This window comes from Canis aureus, chromosome 13, assembly GCF_053574225.1.
Source record: "Canis aureus isolate CA01 chromosome 13, VMU_Caureus_v.1.0, whole genome shotgun sequence".
In the NCBI taxonomy this organism is placed as follows: domain Eukaryota; kingdom Metazoa; phylum Chordata; class Mammalia; order Carnivora; family Canidae; genus Canis; species Canis aureus.
This window is the reverse complement of record NC_135623.1, coordinates 19,501,814-19,526,719: the sequence shown is the minus strand read 5'-3', so window position 1 is coordinate 19,526,719 and position 24,906 is coordinate 19,501,814. Positions and strand designations below refer to the sequence as shown.

Here is a 24,906-nt window from a genome sequence, read left to right as displayed (position 1 = left end):
GTTACAGTCACACACACACAGCCACACACAGACTTACACACATTCACACACAGAGTTCCACACACACATACCAGGCCTTCCCCGTCACACACCGAGTCAAACCCAATCACACTGTCACACACACGGACATACGCAGTCACACACAGTCACACACAGACACCCTCTCCTCCAGTGGAGATCCTCTCTCCCGAAGCACAACCAGCTACTTCGAGCTCCTCTGGGCTCCCTTCCTCCCCCATGCAGCAGGCTCACCGTGGGAAGAGCCCCCCCCACCCCAGTCCTCCTCCTAGCATCTGGGAAACCCAGAAACCAGGCCCTGGCTCTCCCGAGGTTGTGGCAGGAAGTGCAGAGCCCACGACAGCAGGCAGGTTTTGGTACACCCCCACTGTCCCCGGGCACAGGCGGCGGGTGGGGTGGCCGGAGCACAGACCAGAACCAGAACCTGGCTGTGGACTCGAAGCCCACGCACACAGTCTCGCCAGGGCACCTCCTTACCTGGAAGACAGGGTCTGCATTCCTGCAGGGCTGCTGGGGAGGCTGGAGATAACCTACACACGATGCTTTCACTTTTTAAACTCTTTTGATTCCTTTAACATCCTAAGGTAGCTGCTGGTGTTGTCACCACTTTGAGGAAGCTGAGGCCTAGAGGCGTTATGGGCACACAGCGCTGTGATCCCTGTTTGTGGCACCACCCGTTCCCAAGATGACTTCACGGTTCTGTTCTGGCCCCGGAGGGTCAGGAAGCCAACAGTAAGAACACGCTCGTGAGCAAGGCGGTCTTGCTGGAGAAGTCCATGGCCCCATCGAAAGCATCACATAGAGAAAGCGGCACCCTACCCGCCACCCTTGGGTCCTGGAGCCAATGCTAGCCCGGGCCCTGGTTGCCCTGGAGTGGGCCTCAGTTCCCTGAGCCAGCGTGAGGGCGTGTGAGGAATCACGAGTGTCTGGCAGCCGACAAGCCCTGATGATGTCCCTGGGCTGTACAGTCAGCATCTCAGCAGAGACAGTGAAGCGCCCCTCCAGCGCCGGGCCTGGGGACACCTGGGAATTTGGAGCCGGGGGCTCGGGCCTCTGCCTTGAAGGCCCCTCACCCCAGGTGGACTCCTCCTCCCCGAGGGAGCAGGGACTGGGGAGCCATCGCTGTGATGGAAGTCTCGCTGTTGCCCGTGCATCCCCTGGGACACTGCGGTCTTGCCCAGGGACACTGTGGTCTCCCCCGGGGACTGCTCTCTGGACACTGGGTGGCAGCCGGGAAGCCCGAAGCACGGGACACAGAGCTGCACAGAGGCAGCCCACGGCAGAAAGCCCGCCACGCTGCTGTGGCGTCAGCACATTCTGGGAGCAAACGCACCGAGAAGCCCATCCTCGTCGTCAGACCCAAGTGAGAACGAGAGCCTCGGGGCCTTGTTGTCCGGCAGGTCATGCCGGGGTCACTGCCTGGGCCTGGAGGCGCTGGCACGGCGGGGAGAGGCCTGGCAGGCAGGCCCCTCCTGGTGTCCCTGACCCGGAACACCTGCCCCTGCTTGCACAGCCCTGGTGGCCTGGTGATGGGGAGCTCACAAGGCCCAGGGTTTCAGGGTGGCCCACGGTCCACGCTCCGGGAGGCAGGCCTGGCTCTGGGGTGCAGCCGCGTGTGGTTGCAGATGCAGGGGGAGTAGGGGGCTGCTGGCCTGGGAGGAGGGTGGTGATGGAGAGGCCTCGGCCCTGCCGTCAGGACAGCGGAGGCCCGGCTTCAGACCCACAGTGTCAAGGCCACAGGGGCCTGTGCAGGTCTGCCCTCTGGGTTTTCGCAAGGCAGGACCCAGGCCAGGACCCAAAGCCTGCGAGTTCAGGTTCAGAACTCCTATTGGGAAGCCATGTGTGGATGGGATTGGAGTGGTTCCAGCAACCACCTTCACCCTCGGGAGGGCACCCCGGGGCTCGGCTGAAAAGGCACAGCACCCCTCTCTCGGGGGTGGGTGCAGGCCCAGTGGTGCAGACGGCTGTCTGGGCTCCCGACCGCCGGCCCTGGAGCCATGCTGGCCATTCTGGCATCCGTCCCGGGCCTGGATCTCCTCACGGGTAAGCGGAGGCTGCTAGTACCTGTCTCACCTGGAGACTCAGCCCCACTCAAGGTAACTACCTGGCCCAGGGCTGGTGTGCCGGGCGCTCAGGCTGGGACTCCCCATCTGGGTGTGGCGTCAAGGCCTGTGAGCGAGGGGAGCGGCCACCCACGGTTGCACTCACTGATGGGAGGCCCAGGCCCCACCAGCATTTCCTTGTGTTCCCCTTCCCTCACTCCCGTGTTTTCACCTGTTGGGGCGGCTGGCCTCCTTACAGGCCACACAGACCCGTAAGCCCAATCCCTGCACAGGCTGCGGAGGCAGGGCCAGGGGGAGGCCTCCACCTGGAGGGTTATCAGCTCCGCCTCAACGTGTGGGAGATTCAATGCCGGGCTCTGGTGACCACCCATGCTATGCTCTCACTGGTCCTCACATGATCCTATGGGTGATGGGCTGCCCTCCCTATCTCACAGATGGGGACACTAAGGCCCGGAGAAGTGCAGTGACATGCCCGGGCACACGGCTCACCTTGTAGGTGGAGGAAGTGGCACTAGAACTCAGTCTGCCTAACTCCAAAGTCCATGCCCTCCTCACTCTGCTCCTTAAACAAGCTGGGTGCAGAGGACACAGGTGGGGAAGGCTGTGGGAGAGGGCCCTGAGACCAACAGGTACAGCACAGGTGCAAGGCACCAGATAAATTACTGAGGGTCACAGTCAAGGCTCCTGGACCTTCCCTCATTGTTCTGGGCCCGGTTACCACCACTGTGCCCACAGTGGCACATCATCAATAGTCTGTAAAAGCCCTGGTGGGGGCTCAGCTCACACCCGCAGAGCTAGACAGTGCCCCCAGCACACACAGGCACGTGCACACGGCTACCCACAGCAGAGGCCAGGCTGGCCAGCGTGGGCCCTGGCCATGCTACGTCTTCACCTGGGTCACAGGCTCCCATGAGGAAGGTGGATGGCCAGCCCAGTGCTTCCCCTGGGGATCTCAGGCCCAGGGACAGAGGGTGACTTCTTCAGGGTCACAGAGTGGAAAGCGGATGGGGCAGGCACATCAGCAGGAATAAAGGCTGACCCCACTGGTGGTTTCCCAAGCACTTCCTTTCTTTTTTTTTTTTTAAAGATTTTATTTCTTTATTCATGAGAGACACAGAGAGAGAGGCAGAGACACAGGCAGAGAGAGAAGCAGCCTGATGTGGGACTTGATCCCGGGTCTCCAGGATCACGCCCTGGGCTAAAGGCGGCGCTAAACCGCTGAGCCACCCGGGCTGCCCTCCCGAGCACTTCTTACCCTGGGTTCTCATCAGTCGTCACACTAGCCATCTCAGAAATGCAGAAGAAAGCCATAGTCTCTCCCAAAGCCGACCTTGGGAATGACCTTCCCACAGCAACACCAACCACACGGTCTTGCTCCAAAGCCTACTGTGGCTCCCCACTGCCTCCTTACCCTCTTCTTTAGATCTCTCTCCTACTCACCCATATCCTGGTTCGGAAAAGTCACCTAACTACTCCTGAGTCCCCGCAGACAACATTCTCTTTCATACCTCCACTCTTTTGCTTGGGCTATGCCCTTGGCCTGGAAGATCCTTCTGCTGCTCCTCCACCTGGATTGAGCATCCAGTCTCTCATTTCAGGGACCATGGTCTATCCTTGCTGGCCAGCTATCCTCATTGGAGGCGCCCACCCCCTCAACCTCTGTAAGAAGGGTTCCTGTGAGCTCAGGGGACCCTCCAGACCCTCCAGGTGGGCACTAAGTGGCAAGACACGGCCGAGTTCCCACCCCTTCAAGGCAAGCCAACTCTCTGAGGCTATGACAGCATGTGGGGTCTGGAGCTGGGAGTCAGGAGCCTGGTTCATGTTCCGCCTTCACCACTGACTTTCTGGGTGGCACGAGGCACGTCTCCACCCCTGCTAGGTCTTGGATTCCTTGTCCGATGGGGAGAGGTAGAGGACTCCAGCAGGATAGAGTACTGGTCTGTGTGCTCATCAATGTACGCTCTGTGCCTTGCAGATGCTGGACGTTCAGTAAATGCTTGGTGACCCACCAGCAGTGATTCTCGGTGGGCTGGGTGGGTGTCAGACTGGCTGGGGGTTGGGTGGAAGGGACATTGGTAATTTTATCACGGCTTTTGGTTCTGGTTTAACTCATGATATGTAACTTATTTAATGTAAAATACATTGAATTCGTATCTCATGTGTTTTACATATATAACTTATTTCAAAATATATATTTATTCTGAAAAGGTAAAAGAGGGTCTGAGATGTGCATGTTGAGTTAGAAAGAGCCGTGGTGTTCGGAGTTGGGAGGCACTGTCCTGGGTGACAAGATACTTCTAGGAAGACATTCTAGAGAAGACAGCATTCAGCAAGTACTTGGGCAGGGCTCCCGAGTCCCTTCTGTAGTGACCTGACATGCTGGGAGTGCCCGGGCAAGGATGGGGAAAGTCTGGGGCCTCAGCATCCCGCTGTGTCAACGGGTCCAAGCTCCACGCCAGACCAGGCAGGATGGGGGTGTGACTGCAGGCTGGGAGGATGAGGGCACTTCAGGGGCCCTCGCCAGGGCTACTCAGGGTGTCACCCAGGCTCCCCAGCCCCCTTTAGCAGCTCCCATCCCAGCAGGCTCCCCAAAGCCAGCCTCAGGCCCCTGAGAATCGGGAGGCACGTGATGGAGGAGGCACCAGGGAACTCTCTAGTGCACTAGCTCAGGACTCCAGAAACGTGAACAGCACCAGTGGGCTGTTTGATTTCTCCAATCAAGGGGCTGGTCCCTCGATGACAGCAGGCTGCCTCTATCTTGTGCGTGCATCCTGTGTGACCTGTTGGGCAACATGTTACTGACAGGACAACAGTGCTGATGGGGACTGTGGGCAGAAAACAGTGCTCTCATCTGATGCCTAACAGGGACAGGGAGGGTGGTCTCTGAGGCCTGGCGAGGAGTGACCAGTCCAAGGTGACCCACAGAAAGCCTGTGCCAGCCTTGTCCCTTATGCTTGGACATTAGGAAGGGCCTGGCCTTGGCTTTTCAAATTCTTATAAGAAGCTATTTTTAAATATCCCAGAGGGCAAGCCCCAAGGACTGTGTTGGTTTCTCAGACCTTGGAGGCTGCCCACAGGCCCCTATTTGGCCTGGAGAAGGCTCTGGGTTGTTTCCGTAGGAGCCCTGAAGTCGCACTCACGCCCTCCCTGGGGAAGGGTCCAGCTGGGCTCAGGGAGGAGGGTGCTGGAGGAACTCAGGAGCTGCTGCCTGAGGGATGGGGAGCTGAGGCTCTGCTCGGTGCCACGGTGACTCAGGGGAGCTAGCATGTCACTCCACTGGGGCTCGGTTTCCTCAGCAGTCACAGAGGGCTCCTAACCCCAATCCGCCTGCAGGAGCAGCTGCCCTGGTCCCGGGGTCAGCCTGGAATCCATGTCCTGGCCACCACCCTGCACTGGATCCCTGAGCCTACCTCCCAACTCCTCAACCTACCACGCCTCTTTGCCCCCACTCCCCTGTTCAGGCCATCTCTCTGCGCCCCCCCACCCCTTGTCCCCATCCCCTTCACTTCATTCTCCATCAACACTGAGATCCCAAGCAGAACACAAGTACCCATGGGTATTCGGTGACTATCCCATGGATGAATTCACACGCGACCCTGGAGACACACCTGGAGACACACCCTGGAGACACGCGACCCTGAAGACCCCATTGTTCTTAGGGACAAAGCCAAGCCGTTACTGAGCATCAGGGCCTCTGGCCTCTCCCTGTTCATCTTTCATCACTGCTGGTTATGTCTCTGTTCTTCTAAAACATCTCTGGCCTCTGGGTCTCAAACTTGCTTCTCTCTTCCATCTCCTTTGCTTAACTTCTGTCCATCCTCAGAAATCACAGCTGAGCATCACTCCTGGGGCCGTTGCCTACCTGGCCAAGTGTCCTCTTGTGCTCTGGGCACTCTGACTGGTCTTCCTGGGGTCTCACCGCCCTGCCCTTGGATGGGACCTCCCCGAGAGCAGCAGCATGGCACCCTCATTCACTCCTGGCCTTGCTCTCAGCCTAGCCGGGGGTGCCCTCAATGTGTCTCAGATAAACACAAGACAGCCAGCTCACCTACAGGGACATCAAGTACTAGATCCTTGGTAGGCAGTCAGGCCAGAGGAAGCTCAGGGGTTTCCTACACATGGGGAGTGGGCTTTGCTACTGAGGAATGAAGCAGGTTAATACACTCACTGGAATGAGAAAGCCCTCCAGGCTGGGAACCAGAAGAAGCTGGGTTCTAGGCCCAGCTCTGCCTCAACACTAAATCTCTTCTCCTCCCTAGGGCCTCAGTTTCTCCCCCTAACATAAAGGACATGACCCCACTTTGTGTGTCTTTGAGGATCAGACAAGATAACGGTGGTGAAAGGGGCTTTGATGAGTACAAAGCTCTAGCTAGACGTATAGGATGACGGATATTATTCAGGCACAAAGAGAGGTTTCTCCAAGGCCTTATCTCTTCTTTATTTTCTTTCAAGGAAATGGCTCAGACCAGCCCGCCTGCATTATTGTTGGCACTGTGCGCCAGGGGGAGAGGGAGGCAGAGAGGGAGAAGGAATCTTTAAGAGAGACTCTCTGGGGGACACTAATATTTTTAATAGTTTGTGGGTTATGAAGCAAATCTCTGTTCTCCGTATTATATATCTCGGTCGGGCCTGAAGAATGTTTCCAGAGTCTTTAATGAAATTGAAGCAGTAACCCAGCAGAGAGAGAGAAAGGCAGAAAGAGGAGATTTATTTGCAGAGATGTTTGCTCAGAGAGAGGAGAGAGCGGCTGGAGGCAGGGGGCCGACTCAGCCACATTCCCCCCGCCATCCAGTGCCCCGATGCTGGCCTTGGTGGGGCCAGACCACCTGTCCTCACCTTGGAAGAGCACAGGCGGCGGCCGTGCGCATGACCTCCTCTCCCCACGGCTGGGGGTGGGCGCTGTGTTTCCCCCTCTAGTGTCTGGAGAGGAGGGCGAACTCGCCAGCAGTTGGGCGGGGGGGCGGCTTTTACAGCACAGGAGAGAGAAGGCTGTAGCCCAGGGCCTTGGTGGGAGAGCGGAATTATTAATAGGTCCTACCGAGGCCCCGGGAAAAATGCAGGACTGCGTGGAGTTTAAAAGGTCAGCGTGAATAACAAAAACAGACTTTCTGGGGAGTCAGAATGGATTTAAAATACACTCAGAGGAGTCCGGGGCTCCTTGGCTGTGGCGGGCGCAGCATGACCGTCTTTGTGTGTTCGTGGGTGTGTGTGCGCACACCTCTGGGTTCTGGAGACGTTTGTCAGCTCCCAGGAGCTTGCCGTGGGTTTCAGCTGCACAGGGTGTGTGCTCTGGGCAACTTTTGAGTGCCAGGAACGGCAGCTTGGGGGCTGGATTGCCGTGGCGGGGCAATCACTCACCTCTCTCTATAAATCCAGGAGACTGGATTAGCCGGCCCTCAGAATATTTCCAACTTCAACAGTCAGGGTGGTGGAGGATGGGAAGAACCTGGCCCCTGCACTGCACAGGCCTGAGCTCCAGGCCTTAGCTGATCGCATCCCTGGTTAGGGGACCGGACAGGTCGGTTCCTTCCCTGGGGCCCCCGCGACAGTTCCCACCCCACGGAGCTGCTAGCAGGATAGAGTCCTCACTAGCCTGCACCATGCCTGGCTCACTGAGGTACTGAAGACCCGTGGCTCTTTCTCCTCATGCCAGGCCTCTTTGGGGGCTGTCATCACTCATCCTTTACCCGCGTTTTAGAAGACTCCTTCGTTCATTCAATTAGACCAATATTGATGGAACATCTACTATGTGCCAGGTGCTGCTCTAGGCACTGGGCTACAGTGAAACACTTCTGCCCTCTGAAGCTCATGTTTTATTATTTTATTTTATTTTTTTAAAGATTTTATTTATTTATTCGTGTGTGTGTGTGTGTGTGAGAGAGAGAGAGAGAGAGAGAGAGAGAGAGAGGCAGAGACACAGGCAGAGAGAAGCAGGATCCATGTAGGGAGCCTGACGTGGGACTCGATCCTGGGACCCCAGGATCACGCCCTGGGCCAAAGGCATGCATTAAACCACTGAGCCACCCAAGGATCCCCTCATGTTTTATTATCATTTGTGTTTGCCTGTCCTGGGGTGGAGTGAGTCAGACTCACTGGAGGAGGAAGGTGGAAGCGCTGATGGGGAGCCCCAGGTCTTAGGACCAGTCAGACTGACATTTACTGTGACCACAGAGGAGGCACAACATCATTCTGAGCCTTGGTTTCCCAACTTGCAAAATGGGGATAACAAGAGTGATCCTCTTTGGGGGGATGATTTTATAGGCACAGCGTTTAAGAAATATTTGTTGGTTAAAAAAAAAAAAAAAAGAAAAAAAAAGAAATATTTGTTGGTGAATGATGAAGAGGTGAAAACATTTGTAAACTTTAAAGGGCCATAAAGCCTTCCTTCTCTCTCTCCCTTTCAACGTCTTCTGCACTTACATTAAGCCTGCGTGTTAACAGGTTGTGGTGAGACTATCAGGAAACTGTAGCAAGTCCCAAGAACTTTATAGTGGAGACCAACATTGCTAGAGCACCTGCTATATATAGGTCCTGGGTCTGACTGCTGGGGACGTAGAGATGAATCTGGGAGGTTCTCGCTCTTGTTATATCCAACGTGGCTGGGGAGACCCAGCTTCAGACAGGCACCTTGTGTGGATATTTGTAGGTAGGGGACAGAGGGAGGCACTAGAGCTCCTGGGAGCCCAGGGGGCCATCTAACTCTGCTCTGAATTGCTGGGAAGACTTTGTGACTCCTTGAAGGAACCACCCCACCCAGCTGTCACAGTTCTGGACTCCCAAGTTTCAAAGCCTTCTTACAGACCTTCCCCCTTATTTTACAGGTCTAAAAATTAGGACCATATAACTCATATTCTTAGGGCATACATATGGTAAGTGGCAAATCCACCAGGTGTGACTTCCAGGCTAGTAACCCCTTGGAACTTGTATTTCAGGAAATCAGAATTTATTAAATACAGATGACTGGACAAGGCAACAATTTAGTGATGATGGTGGAATTCCAGGTGCTGTGGGAGATGGTGGCAGAGAGGTTCTGACATGGGGAGTCCTGATATGAGACTAGATTTACCTGGTCCTAAGCTCTGATCAGCAGGGGAAAGGACACATCACCAATGAGGAGAAGATGGTGCTAGGTTTCAAGATAAAGGCTCAGGTCCTACCTGGCTGAGTAAGTCAAAAGGTACAGCCTGGGAAAGAGGCTGAAATTTTAAAACTAAAAACAAATCTCCCAGATGGAGCAGTGGCATTTGGTTAGTTCAGATTAAAAAAAGATCCTAGTCAGAGGCCTGGCCAGTGAATGACTGAGTACTCGCATAAGAGACTGTCAAGCGGCAGAAGGTGCCAGGTTGAGTGAATGTACCTTCCCTCTTGCCAGTCCTGGCAATCCAGGGTTTCACCTTCTCCGGTAACATTTACCTATAACTCCATGTACCTTGATTGTCTCTCCTGGGGATTCCTATGACCCTTATTATCATAACCAGGCCTCTGGCACGTAGTAAACCATCAGCAAATTGCCTTCTGTGTTGTGTCCTACACCCAACTTTGCCCTTCGTGCCTATGTATCCTGCCTCCAGGCAAAAGTGCAAGGACATGGATATCATTAAACCATTTGGTGAAGTAAGGACCTCCCAAAAATTCTCTTTTCCATAAAAGCAATAAGGACACTGGAAAAACTAGTTAGAATAAACTTTCTTCAGAACTCTGGAAGTTAATCAAAGGCTTGCAGCAATCCAGGGAGCATTTATTCAATAAAAACAACTGAATTTCAGTAAAAGTAGAAAATTTTGTGGCATCTTAACTTGTCCTATTCCCATACTCTACACTTCACCATAGCAGCTATGAAAAACAACGCCTGTAATCACAGTGAAAATCAGTAGCCCAGCAGCCCCTGGAGGGTACAAAACCATGTCAGAGCTCCATTAGAGCCTTATTTCTAGAGAACAGTTACCCTATGACCTGCCTGGTGATTCCCTGGAAAATCCCACTGTCAGTGTTATCTGTCTATATTTGATCTGTCTTTGGTACTCACCTAGTGCTAAGAGACTTGTCCTTGGTGTGTTTGTTGAAAACAGTCAGAGGCAATAGTTTACTATCAAAGCAGTCTGGGATAGTGTATACAAGTTGAGGCAAACAAGATCTTGCTCATTAGCTGAACATTAAGCTAACTGAGCAGAATTTTCAGTGGCCACACATGACAAAGAATATGTACTTTACAGAGTTGGTGTAGAAAAGTCACTAAGCAAATAGTAATATCAACAAATAGCAACAACTTAACCTGAAGAGGCAGGAGAATCAATTTCCAGAGTTGTCATATTATATTATTTTAAATGCCTAGTTTCCAACAAAAAATTATAAGACATGCATAGAAACAAACTATGACCTACAAACAGAGAAAAAAGCAATCAGTAGAAAGTGTCTCTGAGGAAGTCTGGAAGTTGTACTTACTAGACAAAGACTTTAAATCAGATATTTTAAATATGTTGAAAGAATTAAAAAGATGAGGACCAAAGAACTAAAGTGTGGGAGTGACGTCTCATTAAATACAGACTATCAATAAAGAGACTGAAATTATTTAAAAAAAGAAACAATCACATCTTGTATAGTTGAAAAATACAATAAATAAAGTGAAAAATTCACCAGAAATGCTCAAGAATAGATCTGAGCAGGAAGAAAGCATTTGCAAACTTGGGGATAGGTGAACTGACATTAGATGGTATTAGGAACAGAAAGAAGAAAGAATAAAGACATATGAACAGAGACCTGTGGACACCATCAAGTATATCAACATATTCACAATGGGAGTTCCAGATGGAGAGGAGACAGAGAAAGAGGCAGAAAAGATATTAACAATGGAATAGCTGAAAACTCCTCAAATTTGATGAAAAGTATTAATCTACACATCCAAGAAGCTCAATGAATTCTAAGTAGGATCAACTCAAAACGATTCACACAGAGACATATACTAATCAAACTGCTGAAAGCCAAAGATAAAGAGAGAGCCTTAAAGGCAGTGAGAAATGACTCATATTTCTGAATAAGATTAATAGCTGATTTCTCATCAGCCTGCACCATGGAAGCCAGAAGGCAGTTGGCTGACATATCACTGTACTGAAAGAAAAGAACGTCAATGAAGAATTCTATATCCAGCAAAACTATCCCACAAGAAATGAAGAAATTAAGCCATTCTCATATAAACAAAAACTAAGAGTATTTGTTGCCAGCAGACCTTCCCACAAGAATCACTAAGGCAGTCTTTCAGGCTGACCTGAAAGGATACTGGACAGTGACTTGAATCCACATGAAGAAATCAAGAGGAACAGTAAAGGTAACTTTATAGGTAAATATAAAAGACAGTATAAATGCTTTTTGTTTGCAGCTCTTTTTTTCAAGTACCTGATTTAATTTTTTTTAAAGATTTTATTTATTTATTCATGAGAGACACACACACACACAAAGAGAGAAAGAGAGAGGCAGAGACACAGTCAGAGGGAGAAGCAGGCTCCATGCAGGGAGCCTGATGTGGGACTTGATCCTGGGACTCCAGGACCATGCCCTGGGGCAAAGGCAGGCGCTAAACCACTGAGCCACCCAGGGATCCCTCAAGTACCTGATTTAAAAGGCAACTTTATAAGGCAACAATTATAATTCTTGGTTGGTGGGTTTTGTAATACCTAAGGGTATAATTTGTAAGACCACAGCAGCACAGAGGGAGAGGAGGGAAAGAAGTTATATAGGAACAAAGTTTTATACGCTATTGTAATTAAGTTGATATTAAACCAATGTTCTACAGATTAAGATGTTAATTATACTCCCCAGGGAAATCACAGAGATAAATAACTCAAAATGCAAGTACTGTCAGACCTGGGTTCACATGACAGAGCTATCATTTCATTCCTAGATGACCTTGGGCAAGCTACTTCCCCTCTGTGTCTTAGTGTCCCCATCAGTCAAATGGCTGTAATTAGCCCACAGGTTTATCCATATCCCCGATAAGGACATTTATGTACTGTGCATGTTGAAGGAAACAGGGGCCACACTGGAAGCCTGGTTGTGAATCTTGCTCCTCAGCCTTTTTATGTGTGTGACTTTGGACAAGTTATCCAACTTCTCAGAGCTTCAGTTTCTCCTTCTGTACAGTGGGAAAAGAAACAGTCTGTATGGAATTAAATGGGGCCATATATATTGTCCCTATCCAGCAGAGGGCCTGGCATATAGTAAGTATCCAATAAATGTTGGTGATTATTCTGAACTGGGAGCAACGCAAGGGTAGGGATGCCCCGTTAATCATCTCTGGGTCCCTGGGGCCTAGTATAGAGTAGCTGTCCACTAGATGGAGTCTTTGTTAAACTGAAGTCCGCTATCTCTTTTATCATCCACGTGGAAGTCTAAGATCTTGTGAAAGTTCACACCACAGGGGAGAGGCCTGGGGCTCAGAAGGCCAGGGCTGGAATTAGAAAGTCGCTGGTGGGATCCATCTCTGTCCCCTGCTGTGCTCTGGGAGTCCATGGTCAGGCCTAACAGTACAGTAGACTCCTTAGCAGGAAATGTCATAACCTCAGCACCAAGACGGGGCTGGTTTGCGTTTTTCCCACATTAGGACATCTTGCTAAGAATGGGTTCTTGGCCATGAAAGATGTTTGGGATGCAAGGGTGACTAGGCTCATTTAAAATCTCTTAAAGGGACCACCGCAGCCTCCTTCAGCCCTGCACCACCCACTTCTCCTTCACAGCCAACCTTCCTGACAGTCTCCACTCCCAACGTCCCCTGTGCTGCCTGGGCCATGGTGTCTTCCTCCTCTGTCACTGCTCTTGCACAAATTGACCCCCACAAGGCCTCCTTGCAACTGAAGCCAAGCCCAGAGCCTTGGACTCACCTCCTGGTGGACTGTATCACCTGGACCCTCAGGCCTCTGCAGGGCCTGGAGAGAAGCTAACTGGGCTTCTGGGGAACACACCTCCCATGGCTTGAGAGTCCTTCTGAAAAGTCTGAGTGATGAGTGAAAACAATCCAGAGGATGATTACTGCCTAAGACTCATACTTTCAGCCAGTGAGCAGAGAAGTAGGAATCACATTGCTTACTGTGAATCAGATACTATTATGGCCCCTACTTGATCCCATGAGGAAACTGAGGCACGGAGAGATTAAGTAAAGTGCTCAAGTCACAGAATGAGAGAGTAGGGCCAGGACTGGCATCTAAGCAGTCTAAGGGGAGATGTCACGCCCTTAACTAGAACCCACTTGGGCTCTCAAGGTGGGACATATGCCCACGAGGGCAGCAGAGCCCCAGCCCTTGTTTAACTTAGGGCTAATTCACAATTTGGGGCTGGATTTCAAAACAATCAGCTTCAATGAAAGCAATACCAGGAGAAAGCAGCGTGAGAGAGGAGGGGGTGCAATTTGTTTGCCATCAGACTTGGCATCATCCTCCCTTTCCTGCCTAGGACACCCTGCCGAGGACACCGGCTTCACTTAGCAGACGTCCTTGGCTGGCTCTGGAGCCAGGGCAACCTTCCTAGAAGTCATTCACCCAGGGCCCTGGAGACGTTCTAGCAAGAGAGAGTGTCAATTGTCTTCCTTGGATGATAGGGCATGTGTGAGGAAGGCTGAGACCTCTGTGGGAAGCATCCAGCATGGGGATGGGCTCTCCAAGAAGAGGGTGAGCATCCTATCTCTGGAGAGGTCTAAGCAATGGGCTGCAAGTCATCTCTGGGGTTCTTGCTGGCTCTCTGAGTTGCTGAGTGCCTGTCGCTCACCGGGCGTCCTTGGGGATTTCTTTCACATCTCTGGATCTCCCGTGTCCTGCTCACTAACACAGGGCTGTGGAGCAAAGCTTTAGAAATTCAGGGGTAGTTATAGCTGACAGGTTTAGACAGTCACCCCCAAGCCATACCCTGGGGAAGAAGAAGTCCCCTTGGTGGCACTATTAAAGAGGTGCAGGGTAGACGGGGAGCCACTGGCGCTGGCAGGAACATGGCTGTCAGCTGGAACGACCGGGTGGGAACAGGGCCTGGGAGGACAAGTGCCTAATGGACGGCCATGCAGCAGATCCAGTGTGACAGGGCCCCAACCCCGGGAGTGGGCAGGAGACAGGGGAATAGGTGCCTCCAGCAGAGGGTAAAGACCAACCCCTAAGGGGCACCTGGGGGACTCAGTGGTTGAGCATCTGTTTTCGGCTCAGGTTGTGATCCCAGGACTGAGTCCTATGTCAGGCTCTCAGCAGGGATCCTGCTTCTCCCTCTGCCTGTGTCTCTGCCTATCTCTCTGTGTCTCTCATGAATAAATAAAATCTTCTTTTTTTTTTTTTAAAGACTGAACCCCAAGTACTCCCAAAAGGAAACAGGGTAGCAGACCAGGGGCTAGAGCTGCACTTGGCCTAGGGCTTGGCAGGTTCCATCAGCCCCCAGTACTGTCTCCTGTGGGGGGTGGGGGATGCTGGCCAGCATTTGCCCTCCACGGTGAGTAGGCCATTCTGAGCTTCAGGCCCAAAGAGTGGAGTTAAGTCAGATCATGAATACAAAGCATTCTCATGACAGGACATGCTACACAAGGTAATTGGTGCTGCCCAAGAGGCCACGACCCCAGCACAGACCGCATTCTCTAAGAAGAGCTCTCTGCCTCAAGGGTGGGCTCTGTGTCACAGCCATGACTGAGGGCCATGTCACAGAATGAGAGAGTAGGGCCAGGACTGGCATCTAAGGGGTGGAGCAGTAGGGGACACACGGGGTCAGCTTCCTCTGGACCATCCCCGACTTCGTGTGCAGGGAGTCCAGCTTCCCCTTTGGTTCTGCCACCTTGTTGCCCACCACACGCTCACACATGCACACATGCACACACACTCATGTGTGTGCATACCAACATATTCACATATATACATGCACACATGTGCACACACTCAACCTCACCAGTCTCCCCGAGCAGGCCTCTCATACAGCACCAGGTGCCATGGCCCTCTCTGCCCCGAGCTCACACCGCCTGCCTCGGGGCCTCACTGCTCTCTACCTGGCCTGGCCTATCACCTGCTCTCCAGATCCTTACCATCCAGCCTGCAGCTGGGGGAATTTGATCAAATGCAAACACACCTCAGAGGGGAAGGGAAGAGAGAAGAACTAAGGAGTTCAGACCCAACAGCTCTGGAGCAGGCCCAGCGCCCAGGTGGAGTGTGTGGTGACCCGGCAACGCTGGCAGTGGCCCCCACCCCAAGGACCATGATGGCCGGCGGTGCAACACGGTACGGACCAGAGGCGGAGGACCGTGTGTTCACCACCTGCTGCACCACTGACCTCTCTGAGACTGCGAGCTGCAAGGGCGAGGCCCTGTCCACCTGGTCGAGGTGAGGGAGCTGAGCCGACTGTGGGCAGCAGGCAGCTCCGCATCTGGCCCAGCTTGTGGCGTCACTGCCACCCCTGTTCCTACAAATCCTGGTGGGTGCAGGCATCCAACCCACCCCTTGGACTGTGAGTTCCTGGAGGGATTTACCTCCTTAAATTCAGTTCTGGGCCCTGGGGTACAACTGAGGACCAGGCCAGAGCCCAAGGCTGCTGAGAATCTTGTTTGAATCTCTGTCAGCTGGTAAGAGCTCAAAGAACCAGAGAGGGACCAGAGGGCAGGGTGGCAAGTCCACTTCACAGAGGCGTAAAGTGAGGCTCAGAGATGTTTAGGATGGGCATGCGCTTTCCATAGCAGTTATTCCTTGTGAGGAGTGGCTGCTTTGTCCGTCCATCTATGGGAACAACAAGGTCGGGAATGAGAAGGTGAAGCACGCTGCCCACACCAGGGCTTTTCGGAAGCAGAGGCCAGGCTCTGAGAGCTTCAATAACACGTTTGAGGTCACACCAGTCAAGCCAGTAAGTGGTAGAGCCGTGATTCAAACCCAGATCCCCCAAGTCTCTGTTCAGACAGACCTTATAGCCCGGCTTCTCGGCCCTCCCTGAAGCAAAGCAGGGTCTAAAGCAGGCCCCAGACTTGGTCCCCAATATCCCCCGGAGCACTCATGTTTGAAACAGAATTTGGCAGGCCCACTGGGATTAATTAATTACAGGCCTATCTCCAGGGTGGCCTGGTCGGCCATCGAGGCTGCTTGCATACCTGTTGATTGCATAATCCATAAATACATTTGACATCTTTAATTGGAATCAGGCCCCCCAGGCCCTGCCCACAGTTGAGTTACGAGCTCCAAACTCCCTGTTGGCAGTCCTGTGCTTCTGCCTGAATCGGGGCCCAGCGAGGAGGAAGCCACTTGGGGCCTGATGACATTTCTCCACGATTAGGAAGCAGAGAAAAAAACCAGTGTTCCACTGTAGGGATGGGGATCTTCCCCTGGCTCTGTGGTTATGGACCACCTCCCAGTCGCATCTTCCCAAGTCCAGAAAGCCTTCCGAGGCCTAACCCTGGGCTGCCAGAGCCGCGTGACAGCAGAAGGACTGCACTGGTTTTGACAGGCGGGCTCAGAGGGCTCTCCTGCTGGTGCCCACAGCGGTCCGTTGTACGCGTCTCATCTCCTAAGGCAGGCTCAGCACGACATGTGCAAGCCAGATGCTGGAGCAACGGGACAGGACCCCTGGGTGACAGGACGCTACGGGAGTGCGCAGGTCAGAGGCCGAGTCCCGGTACGGTCACCCACGGGCGGGCAACGCTGCACGAGCCACACCAACCACTGAGTCCCCACGCACTCATTCATTCCCCCTCACTCAGTAGCACGGATTGCCTCCTGCTTGCCAGGCTCCCTGAGATGTGCCACGTGGGGATGGAGGGCAGCTGCGCCTGTCTCAGGGAGTCCGCAGCCCAGAGGGACGGGGGGCACCCACCTCAGCCTGGGGAGGGCTGAGCAGATGGAAAGGTTCCTCAGAGCCACAGCCCCGACCTGAGCTGGGCTTCCTGGACGGATCCTGCAGGGCCTACCCCACTTTCTTTTCTGCCCTGTGATCTTTTTTTTTTTTTTTTTTTTTAAAACCAGAACGTTTATTTTGACTAATCGTTGAAATCCTTAAGATGAACTGGATGCTGCAACAGCTGCCCTCTTGGGCTTAGGTGTTGTTCCTTCACGGAATCCATGCCTGAATCTGCGGTATACAATTTTTAGGTGCCTCATTCGACCGGTCCCAGTGGTATTCCGTCTTTTAGCCTTGGCACTCCAGTTATACTTTCTCTTCCGCTTGGCAGGGTAGCCACACTTGCCGCAGGTGGACTTCTGAAGGTGGTAGGCCTTAGAGCCACAGCGGCGGCACAACGTGTGCGTCTTATTGCGACGCTTTCCGAACGATGACGTCCCCTTCGTCATCTTGTTTCCGCGGCAGACCCCAAAGAGCTCTGCCCTGTGATCTTGATAACAAAGTGGGTTGTCGTGAAAATGTAAACAAAAAGTTTGTAGAAAGTGCCTGGCGCAATGCAGCTTTCTGATCTGGGTTCCCTTCCCAAGCCTCTTCCCTTCCAGCCTCATATGGGAAATGAAAGCTTTGGGCACACTGGGATGAAAAGCAGGAGTCCTGGTTACCCCGACCGGCGGGCTCGGGGTCATAGTCTGGCTCACCTGTCAGAAGCTCTGTCTCAGGTGTCACACATCCCCGGGCCGTAGGACCCACCCTCCCAGGGCATCTCCCGGCCTCCTGCTTCGGTTTCTCACTCTGGCTGGCCCCCCACTGGGGCTGTGACCCCCCGGAGGGAGAGGACTGCCCCTACCGATGTCCTCCCTTCCTCCCTCAGCACCAGGCCTTGGTAAAGCTGCCAAGTGACATGGTTTGGAAGACCCAACTCCAGGAAAGGAAAAGCACATTCTGTGACAGGACATGGCAACCAGAGTTGGCTTGAGCCCCCACCATGGCCAGACGCTAGCCGCGCAAACCTGGGCAACTGGTTTGCTCCTCTGAGCTTCATTTTCTTCCTCTGCAGCCCTTCCTAAATGGTTAACTGGATGATTCACTCATCTGAACGTGTCTACTACATTCAGAAATTGTTTTAGATTCCACGGATACAGCAGTGAACAAAACAAACCCTCTGACATGTTGAGATGATGTTCCAGCGGAAGAGACAGGACTTGACAAGTAAACATATTTGCATGCTGGGTGGTGATACTGCTATGGAGAGACACGAGGCAGGGTAAGGGAGATCCGAGGGTGTGTGGGGGGGTGTTATTTTACTTGGGGAAGGCTTCACTGAGAAGGGGACGTTTGAGTGTAGATCTGAAGGTGGCTGGAGAGCAGCCATGGGGGATTCCTGGAGAGCACTGGAGACGCAGTCTCCAACCTGAGGGAGGAGCATGGTGGCATGGCTGAGGAACAGCACGGAGGCCGGTGTGGCTGCTGGCAGCCAGGGGTAACAGGGTGGGGATGCAGAACGATCCATGGACAATCTCAGGCCATCATGAGGACATTGGCTTTTCCTCAGAGTGAGGGCTGTTGGGAAGCTGAATGATTGCTGCGTGGAGAACAGCTCGCAAAGGGACAGAGGCAGGGGGAGGGAGCCCGGGAGTGAGGCGCCTGCGGGGATGGTGGGGCGGGGCCGTGGCTTTGGGGCCAGGGAGGTGGAGGAGAGATGGTGATGCTCTGGATCCACTGTGGAGGTAGAGCCAGTAGGATGTGCTGACCAGCGGATGTGGGGTATGAGGGGAAAAAGGAGCCGGGAACGAGGAGAGTTGCTAGGGCCTGAGCACCTGTCAGATACAGGCTCCATCTCCTGAGTCTGAGAAGAACGTGGGAGGAGCAAGTTCAGGGGTAGGGAAGACTCGGGTCTGGCTTTGAGTTTGCTAACATTGAGGCGCCTGCTAGACAAGCAGATGGAGATGTCAGGAGGGAAGTCCAGCGTGGACACAGACATCGGGACATGACTGAAAATGGGCTGTGAGGAGGGAGGCGGGAGAGCTTTGAGGATGGAGTCCCCACGGCTCTTGGTGCTTGGGCGTCAGGGACACGAGGGGGAGCCAGCGGGGCTGCAGCGACGGAGTGGCCAGAGCGGGGCCTGCAATTCTCGTAAACATTTTCTCGAGGAGAAGAAATGACCAGCTCCATCAGAAGCTGCTGAAAATGAGATGAGGCCTCACAGGAGAAGAGAGATTAGGTGCGCGCAGGACCTGAAAAGCAGAGGGAACCCAGCACAGGATCGCTTACCGCCCTGCCCTCCCCAAGGTGCTAACTCAGAATGGGTCTTTCTGGAAATGGAATGGCCAGAGTCGTTGACTCTCCCTGATGGGCTCCCAGCCCCAGGCCCACAGGCTGTGGAAGAAAGCCCTGAGAGGGGCCGACCTCAGCCCTCACTCCTGGAATGCCTTTGAACCCCTCGAGGAAAAGCGGGAGCTCGGAAGCAGGTAATTTTAGCCAAGTGCACTGTGTTTGCTTAGAGTTTGGGTGCAGCGAGCAGTTAATGACGCAGGTAAATCATGTCCCCGTCCCCTGCAGCTGCAGAGCAATAACACCGTGCTGACCACACTTTTAAGGGTGATCTAAGCCTCTGAGTGCGAGCTAAGAGGTTTTATAGGCCGCCCTTTGAATGGGCCTCTTTCTCCCGAGCCCACAGGAGTTGTGCGGGCCCACGGCCGCCCAGTGCTGGGGCGGGAGGGTGGCTCTTTCCCTAGACAAGGGCCACAGGACTTGGGATCAGTCCAGGGCTGGCGGTGGCTGGGCAGGAGGTGGGAGAAATCCATCTTTTGTGTCCTCTGCGCACATCATCGCGATGTGTCTCTCCCACGCCCAAGCTTCCAACTCAAATCTGCATCACAAACATCCGCGGGGCCTGGCCAGGTGCTGAGCGCCTAGAACCCAGGTGAGCCGAGGTTTGTCCCCGTCCTCCAGGCGGACAGAGAAGATGGAAAAGACGGGCCGAAAGTCTGCCCCGACGCCGCGGCAGGATGAACTGAGTACCTCCCGAGAGGCTGAACCCCAATGCAGTGTGAACCTCGAGGAGGGCATGACGGATTCTGGAACATCTGTGCCTGCAAGGCCTACAAGGATAAGATTTCAACAGGCAGGCCCCGGGGGCCAAGGAATTCCAGGTGGTGGAAGCAGCATGAGCAAAGGCCCAGGGGCTTGAATGTGTTCTGAGCTGGGGCCCTCGCAGAAGCGTAGACCCCTTGCCTCGAACACAGAATGGAAGACCCCCAGGTGGCTGAGACTATAGAATGCAAGAATTCCAGCTCTTTGAGCAAGCTGGAGGAGCACTTGGTCCAATCTCTCCCCCACCTCCGCCCCGGGGGGCAGGAGACCCTTGCACTAGTCACCAACAGCTGGCACCCTATGGGATGGCCAGAGGCACCTGCTCCGCAGCTTTGTCCCCATGCATCCATCTCCAGACACTGACCAGGTGCGTGCTGGTGACCAGCTCTGGCCCTGTGTTCCAGAGCCCCGGCCGCCCCTTCCTCCCTCCTGAAGGCTCCCCTTCCCACCGCGATGGCGTTTCTGCTGCGGGTCAGAGACCGGGCCCAGTCCGCCGGCGCACCAGTGACAGATGGCAGTCCGGCATCTCCGTTAAGATTTTGGTCTCTGGCATAGCCTTACCCTCACTTATTTTACTTCCCTAAGCCACAACTTCGTCTTCTTTAATATTAGTATCCCAATAGCAACAGTGAGCAATTGTTCTGTTCTTACCGAGCGTCTGGCACTGGGTTAAGCGCTTTATAGGCATGATCTCTGCTAAGCGATCTACAATATAGGCACTATTCTTCTCCTCTTTCCTGTTGGGAGGCTAAGGCGCAGAGAGGTAAAGCAATTTGCCCAGGATCACCCAGCTAGTAAATGGTGGAGCTGGGACAGGACGAAGGCAGTCTGACTCCAGCGCCTGCTACTAACAGCATTGGGAATTAGTAATAATAATAATAATACGAATAACAAGGTACCAGCCTTCTCCAGGAGGACACGCAGCAAATTCAGTCTGAGTGAGTGTTTAAAGTCTGTCTTTAGGGGTTTAGGATATAAAGTATGAGTAGATGGCCTGAGGTGGTGTGGCTGCTGAGAAATTGTTACTTTCTTTTTTTTTGTAGCGAAGAATATATTTTTATAATCTGAATAATTTCCTCCCAGCGTATTTAGCCTTCATTAAACCAGGGAAATGAACATGTTTTATTGAACTTGAAGTCCCCAGAATAATGCTCGACACATAGCAGGTGCTTATGGAGGCTGATCATCCTCCCAGACTCACACAGTGGGCCTCCTTTCTCCGAGGCCGACCTGCATACTGGGCACGTCAGGGATGGAGGGGGTGCACCGTCTTCACGCATTTGCAAAGGGGGTCTGGGTGACTGACCAGGCACTGCGAACGTTCCCATGTCTGGTTTTCTGGCAATACTTTAACAGCTGTTGTGCAAAGACTCCTAAAGCCTCTTGATGCAGGGGCTTAAAAAAAAAAAAAAAAAAGAACCAACATACAGCTAAGATGTGGTTCATACATCCAACGTGCTTCCCCCTCCAGTTAATTAGAAAACTTTATTACAGGAAAGTTGAAGTGGCTTTTCTTTCCAAGGCAAACGTACCAACTTCTGAGAAGTGGGAGAGAGGCATGCCAAGGGCTGACACATCATCATTTCCATCCTGCTCTCCCCTGGGTTTGCTGACACTTGCCCGACTGCCGGGAGTCCAGTTTGTACGGGAGGGGGCCTCGGCCTGCACCTGGGCCATGAGAAGGCACTGCCCTGGCAGAAAGGACCTGCGCCCGCGTAGGAATCACAAAGCCCGAGCTCCCCATCCTGCTTCGCAATCTGCTGCATGCCCACAGCAGGGCATGCAAATGCTCTGGCCTCGGTCTCCGCTCCTGGGAAAAGAACTGGTAACGGCCCCTCCCTCTGAAGTGGTGGGGGGGGCGGGGATGAGCGAGGCAGGGAGTGGGGCCCCTGGCTTAGGGAGGCCGGGTCTCAGGGGCACCTGTACATCTGGTCAATTCAGGGAACAAACGAGAAGAATCCTAGTGGGGGTGCACCCAGTCGTCCAGGCTGGGCGTCTGCGGGACTCACCGGGTTTTCAGCAGTTTGAACCATTGCCGAGCAGCTCCATGGAGCATGGTTGGCCATGCGGGCCTGCCGTGCCTGCCTAGACCAGGAGTGAGGCACATCTTGTAAGACATTCCGGCTTAACATAATGCAGGCCAGGTGAGGTTAAAGCACACGCTCACTCAAAAATGAGGGCTGGGTGCCCTCTGACCCTCGGTTCAATAGCTACCTCCTGGGCAGTGATCCTCGGAAGATAGGAGTGTCCACATCAAAGGATGCAGAGGGGCAGATTTATGGGCGTGCAGGGGCCCCTCCCAGGTGTTGCTGCTCCCACCCCCGCCCCACTGGAGCATCTGGAGAGGAGGCGTTGGCCTTGGAAGGGAGAAAGGAAAGGGCTTTTCCTGGAGCCAGCTTGTCCGGAATGTCTTAGGGGAACTTGAAGGTGGTCTTGCACTCGGGGAAGCTGGGCCCACTGCCAAGGCCCCAGATGGGGTTGAGGGGGACAGCACCTCAACTGACAAACTCTGCAATGGGTCCTTCCTGGCCAGGCAAAATGGTTTCTCCTTCACAGTAAGCACCTCCCCCTTGAAGCCTTCCCTGCAACCCTCCAAAAGGACCAGTCGCTTCTGTATTCTCAAAACATGCAAACTCTTTCATCCAGCTCCTCTTAGATAATTCAGCCTCATGCCTGCAACGCCCGGCACAGCACCCAAAACAAGTGTGGGGTTGCAGTGAACAGAACCATTCTTTTTTTGTTGTTATTTAAGATGTTATTTATTCATTCATGAGAGACACAGAGAGAGAGGCAGAGACACAGGCAGAGGGAGAAGCAGGCTCCATGCAGGGAGCCCGACGTGGGACTCGATCCCAGGTCTCCAGGATCACGCCCTGGGCCGAAGGTGGTGCTAAACCCCCGAGCCACTCAGGGATCCCCCAGAACGGAACCATTCTTGACATTATCCTGTAGATTGATCTATACAGTGCTCTCTCACTGGAAAGGTAGGGAAATGAAGGCCCAGAAGGAGGAAATCACTTGCCTGAAGTGGCTGCTGGGAGTCAGCACCCAATGTGGAACAGAATTCAGAGTTCCCTCCCTCCCACTGAGGCGCTAGGTGGGCCCATGCACACTGGCCCGGGCTCCAGAAGAAAGTTCTCCCTCCCTGCCTTGCCCTAATCTACTCGACCACGCTGTGCACAGCCCAGCCAGGAGGGGGAAATGTCTACATTACAAAAATCATACGAAAGAAATTATGGATGGAAAAATCATTACCTTATAAATCGGCCGAGCTGTTCAGAACTTGTAGGAAACAGGGCATATAAAATTCATATGGCACGTTGGGGCTTTGATAGCGCCTCATTACAGCCCTCAGACTCCAGTGAAAAATGTCCTCACCCAGAGAGGGCTAATTTTCCTTTATTAATGACATGGGGTGGGGCTGACACCATAAATTCCAGCTACCTGAGGGCTCTGGAGCTTGGGACAAACTCTTTGGAGCGGAGCGACAGATCTCTCGATGCTTCTATGCTCCTACCCTGCCTTGCCCCTGCGGTGCCCAAAGGAAGCAAGGCAGGGGACGATGGCCTCCCCTTGCCCCCCGGCCCCCCAGCCTTCAGACAAAACACAGTGGGGCGGGGAGGGTGGGGGTTAACTTTTTTCTGATGAGGGCCCAACCTGAAATGCTAAATAAATCAGCTCCTTTAATGGGAGACGAAGTGCTGAGGAGAAGAGGATCCACATAGCACTCCAAATTTTAGGTGTGATTCCTGTCATGGGAGCGGCATGCACTATGCCATCTGTCCTCCAGTCTGTGACCAGGGCAAGGGCGCAGCCTACGACCGGGGTCAGGATTCAGCCTATAACCAGGGTCTGTACTCAGGCCGTGACCAGGGTCAGGGCTCAGGCTGTTCCAAGTAGGCAGGACTAGACCTTGGTCACAGGCCCTTAGAGGATCCAAGAATCTAGAGTCACGGTCATAACACCAGAGAGCAGCCAGCCAGGCCTGGCCCCTGAAAGCGAAGCTGGCTCCTGGCCCGCGGTTTTGCCTTTGTTACAGGCTGCGGTCAGCACCAGGCTTGCACAACTCAGAAATCCTCTAGGTTAAATCCTGTCCTTGCCCACGACACAAATGAGGAAACTGAGGGCTGGCAAGTAGTCCTGGAACGCAGGCAGGGTGACCTGGACGGGCAGGGAAAGTGAGTCCAGGCCACCTGTCCCCCCAGCCCCCACCCTGGTGTGGTCCCGGCCGCCCACACCTCCTCTGCAGCAGGGAATGATGATAAATCACAGCAGTCAAGCCAGGCCCCCAGTCCTATGTCCTGGCTCTTCTTGACCATCCGCCCCAGGACAGAAGGAAAAGGGGAGCTCATCTGTCTTCTGAGATAGTCACGTGCCCCCAAACACCTCCTCTACTGCCACAGCTTCCTGAGATGCCCCAGTAGCCCTCTGCCTGGGGGCCCCCTGTTAGCAACCCTTCACACCGGTGTGGCCGTTCTGGGCTTTGTGCACGTTGCCTGATCTGAGCTCCACAGCAGCCTTCCGGCCGGGTGACAGATGAGAAATTTGGGGGGCAGAGCGGTTGGGTGGTTGTTACAGGCTGTCGTGTGACCAAGCCCCTCAACTTCATATGCTGAAGCTCTAACCCCGTCCTCAGAACGTGACTATATTTGGAGATAGGACTTTAAAGGAGTAATGAAGCTAAAACGAGGCCTTCGGGGAGGGCCCTAATCCAATCCGACCCGTGTCCTCACACAAAGAGATTAGGAGACACAGACAGGCCCCGGGCTTTCAACACAGAGAGAGCAAGAGGGCAGCCATCTGCAAGCCACCAGTGAGGCAGTGGAGGAGGCCAGCCCTGCTGGCACCCTGACCTCAGGCTCCCAGCCTCCAGAACTGCAGAATGAACGTGCGTGGTGGAAGCGCC

The 24,906-nt window shown here is 53.6% G+C and overlaps 2 protein-coding genes across 14 annotated transcripts in view; both read right to left on the bottom strand.

The window, feature by feature from the left end:
- The window catches only part of TRABD2B (TraB domain containing 2B), a 213,615-nt gene that overhangs the window by 59,190 nt on the left and 129,519 nt on the right, over positions 1-24,906 (bottom strand). The gene's annotated exons all lie outside the window — the stretch shown is intronic.
- On the bottom strand, positions 17,008-17,385 carry LOC144281560 (large ribosomal subunit protein eL37). The gene has a single exon (XM_077844373.1). It carries the CDS (start codon positions 17,354-17,356, stop codon positions 17,063-17,065), a length of 294 nt encoding a protein of 97 aa, XP_077700499.1. The 5' UTR covers positions 17,357-17,385; the 3' UTR covers positions 17,008-17,062.

Excerpts from the sequence above, each read along its gene's own strand:
- LOC144281560 (XM_077844373.1), bottom strand. The coding sequence starts at position 17,356 with ATGACGAAGGGGACGTCATCGTTCGGAAAGCGTCGCAATAAGACGCAC.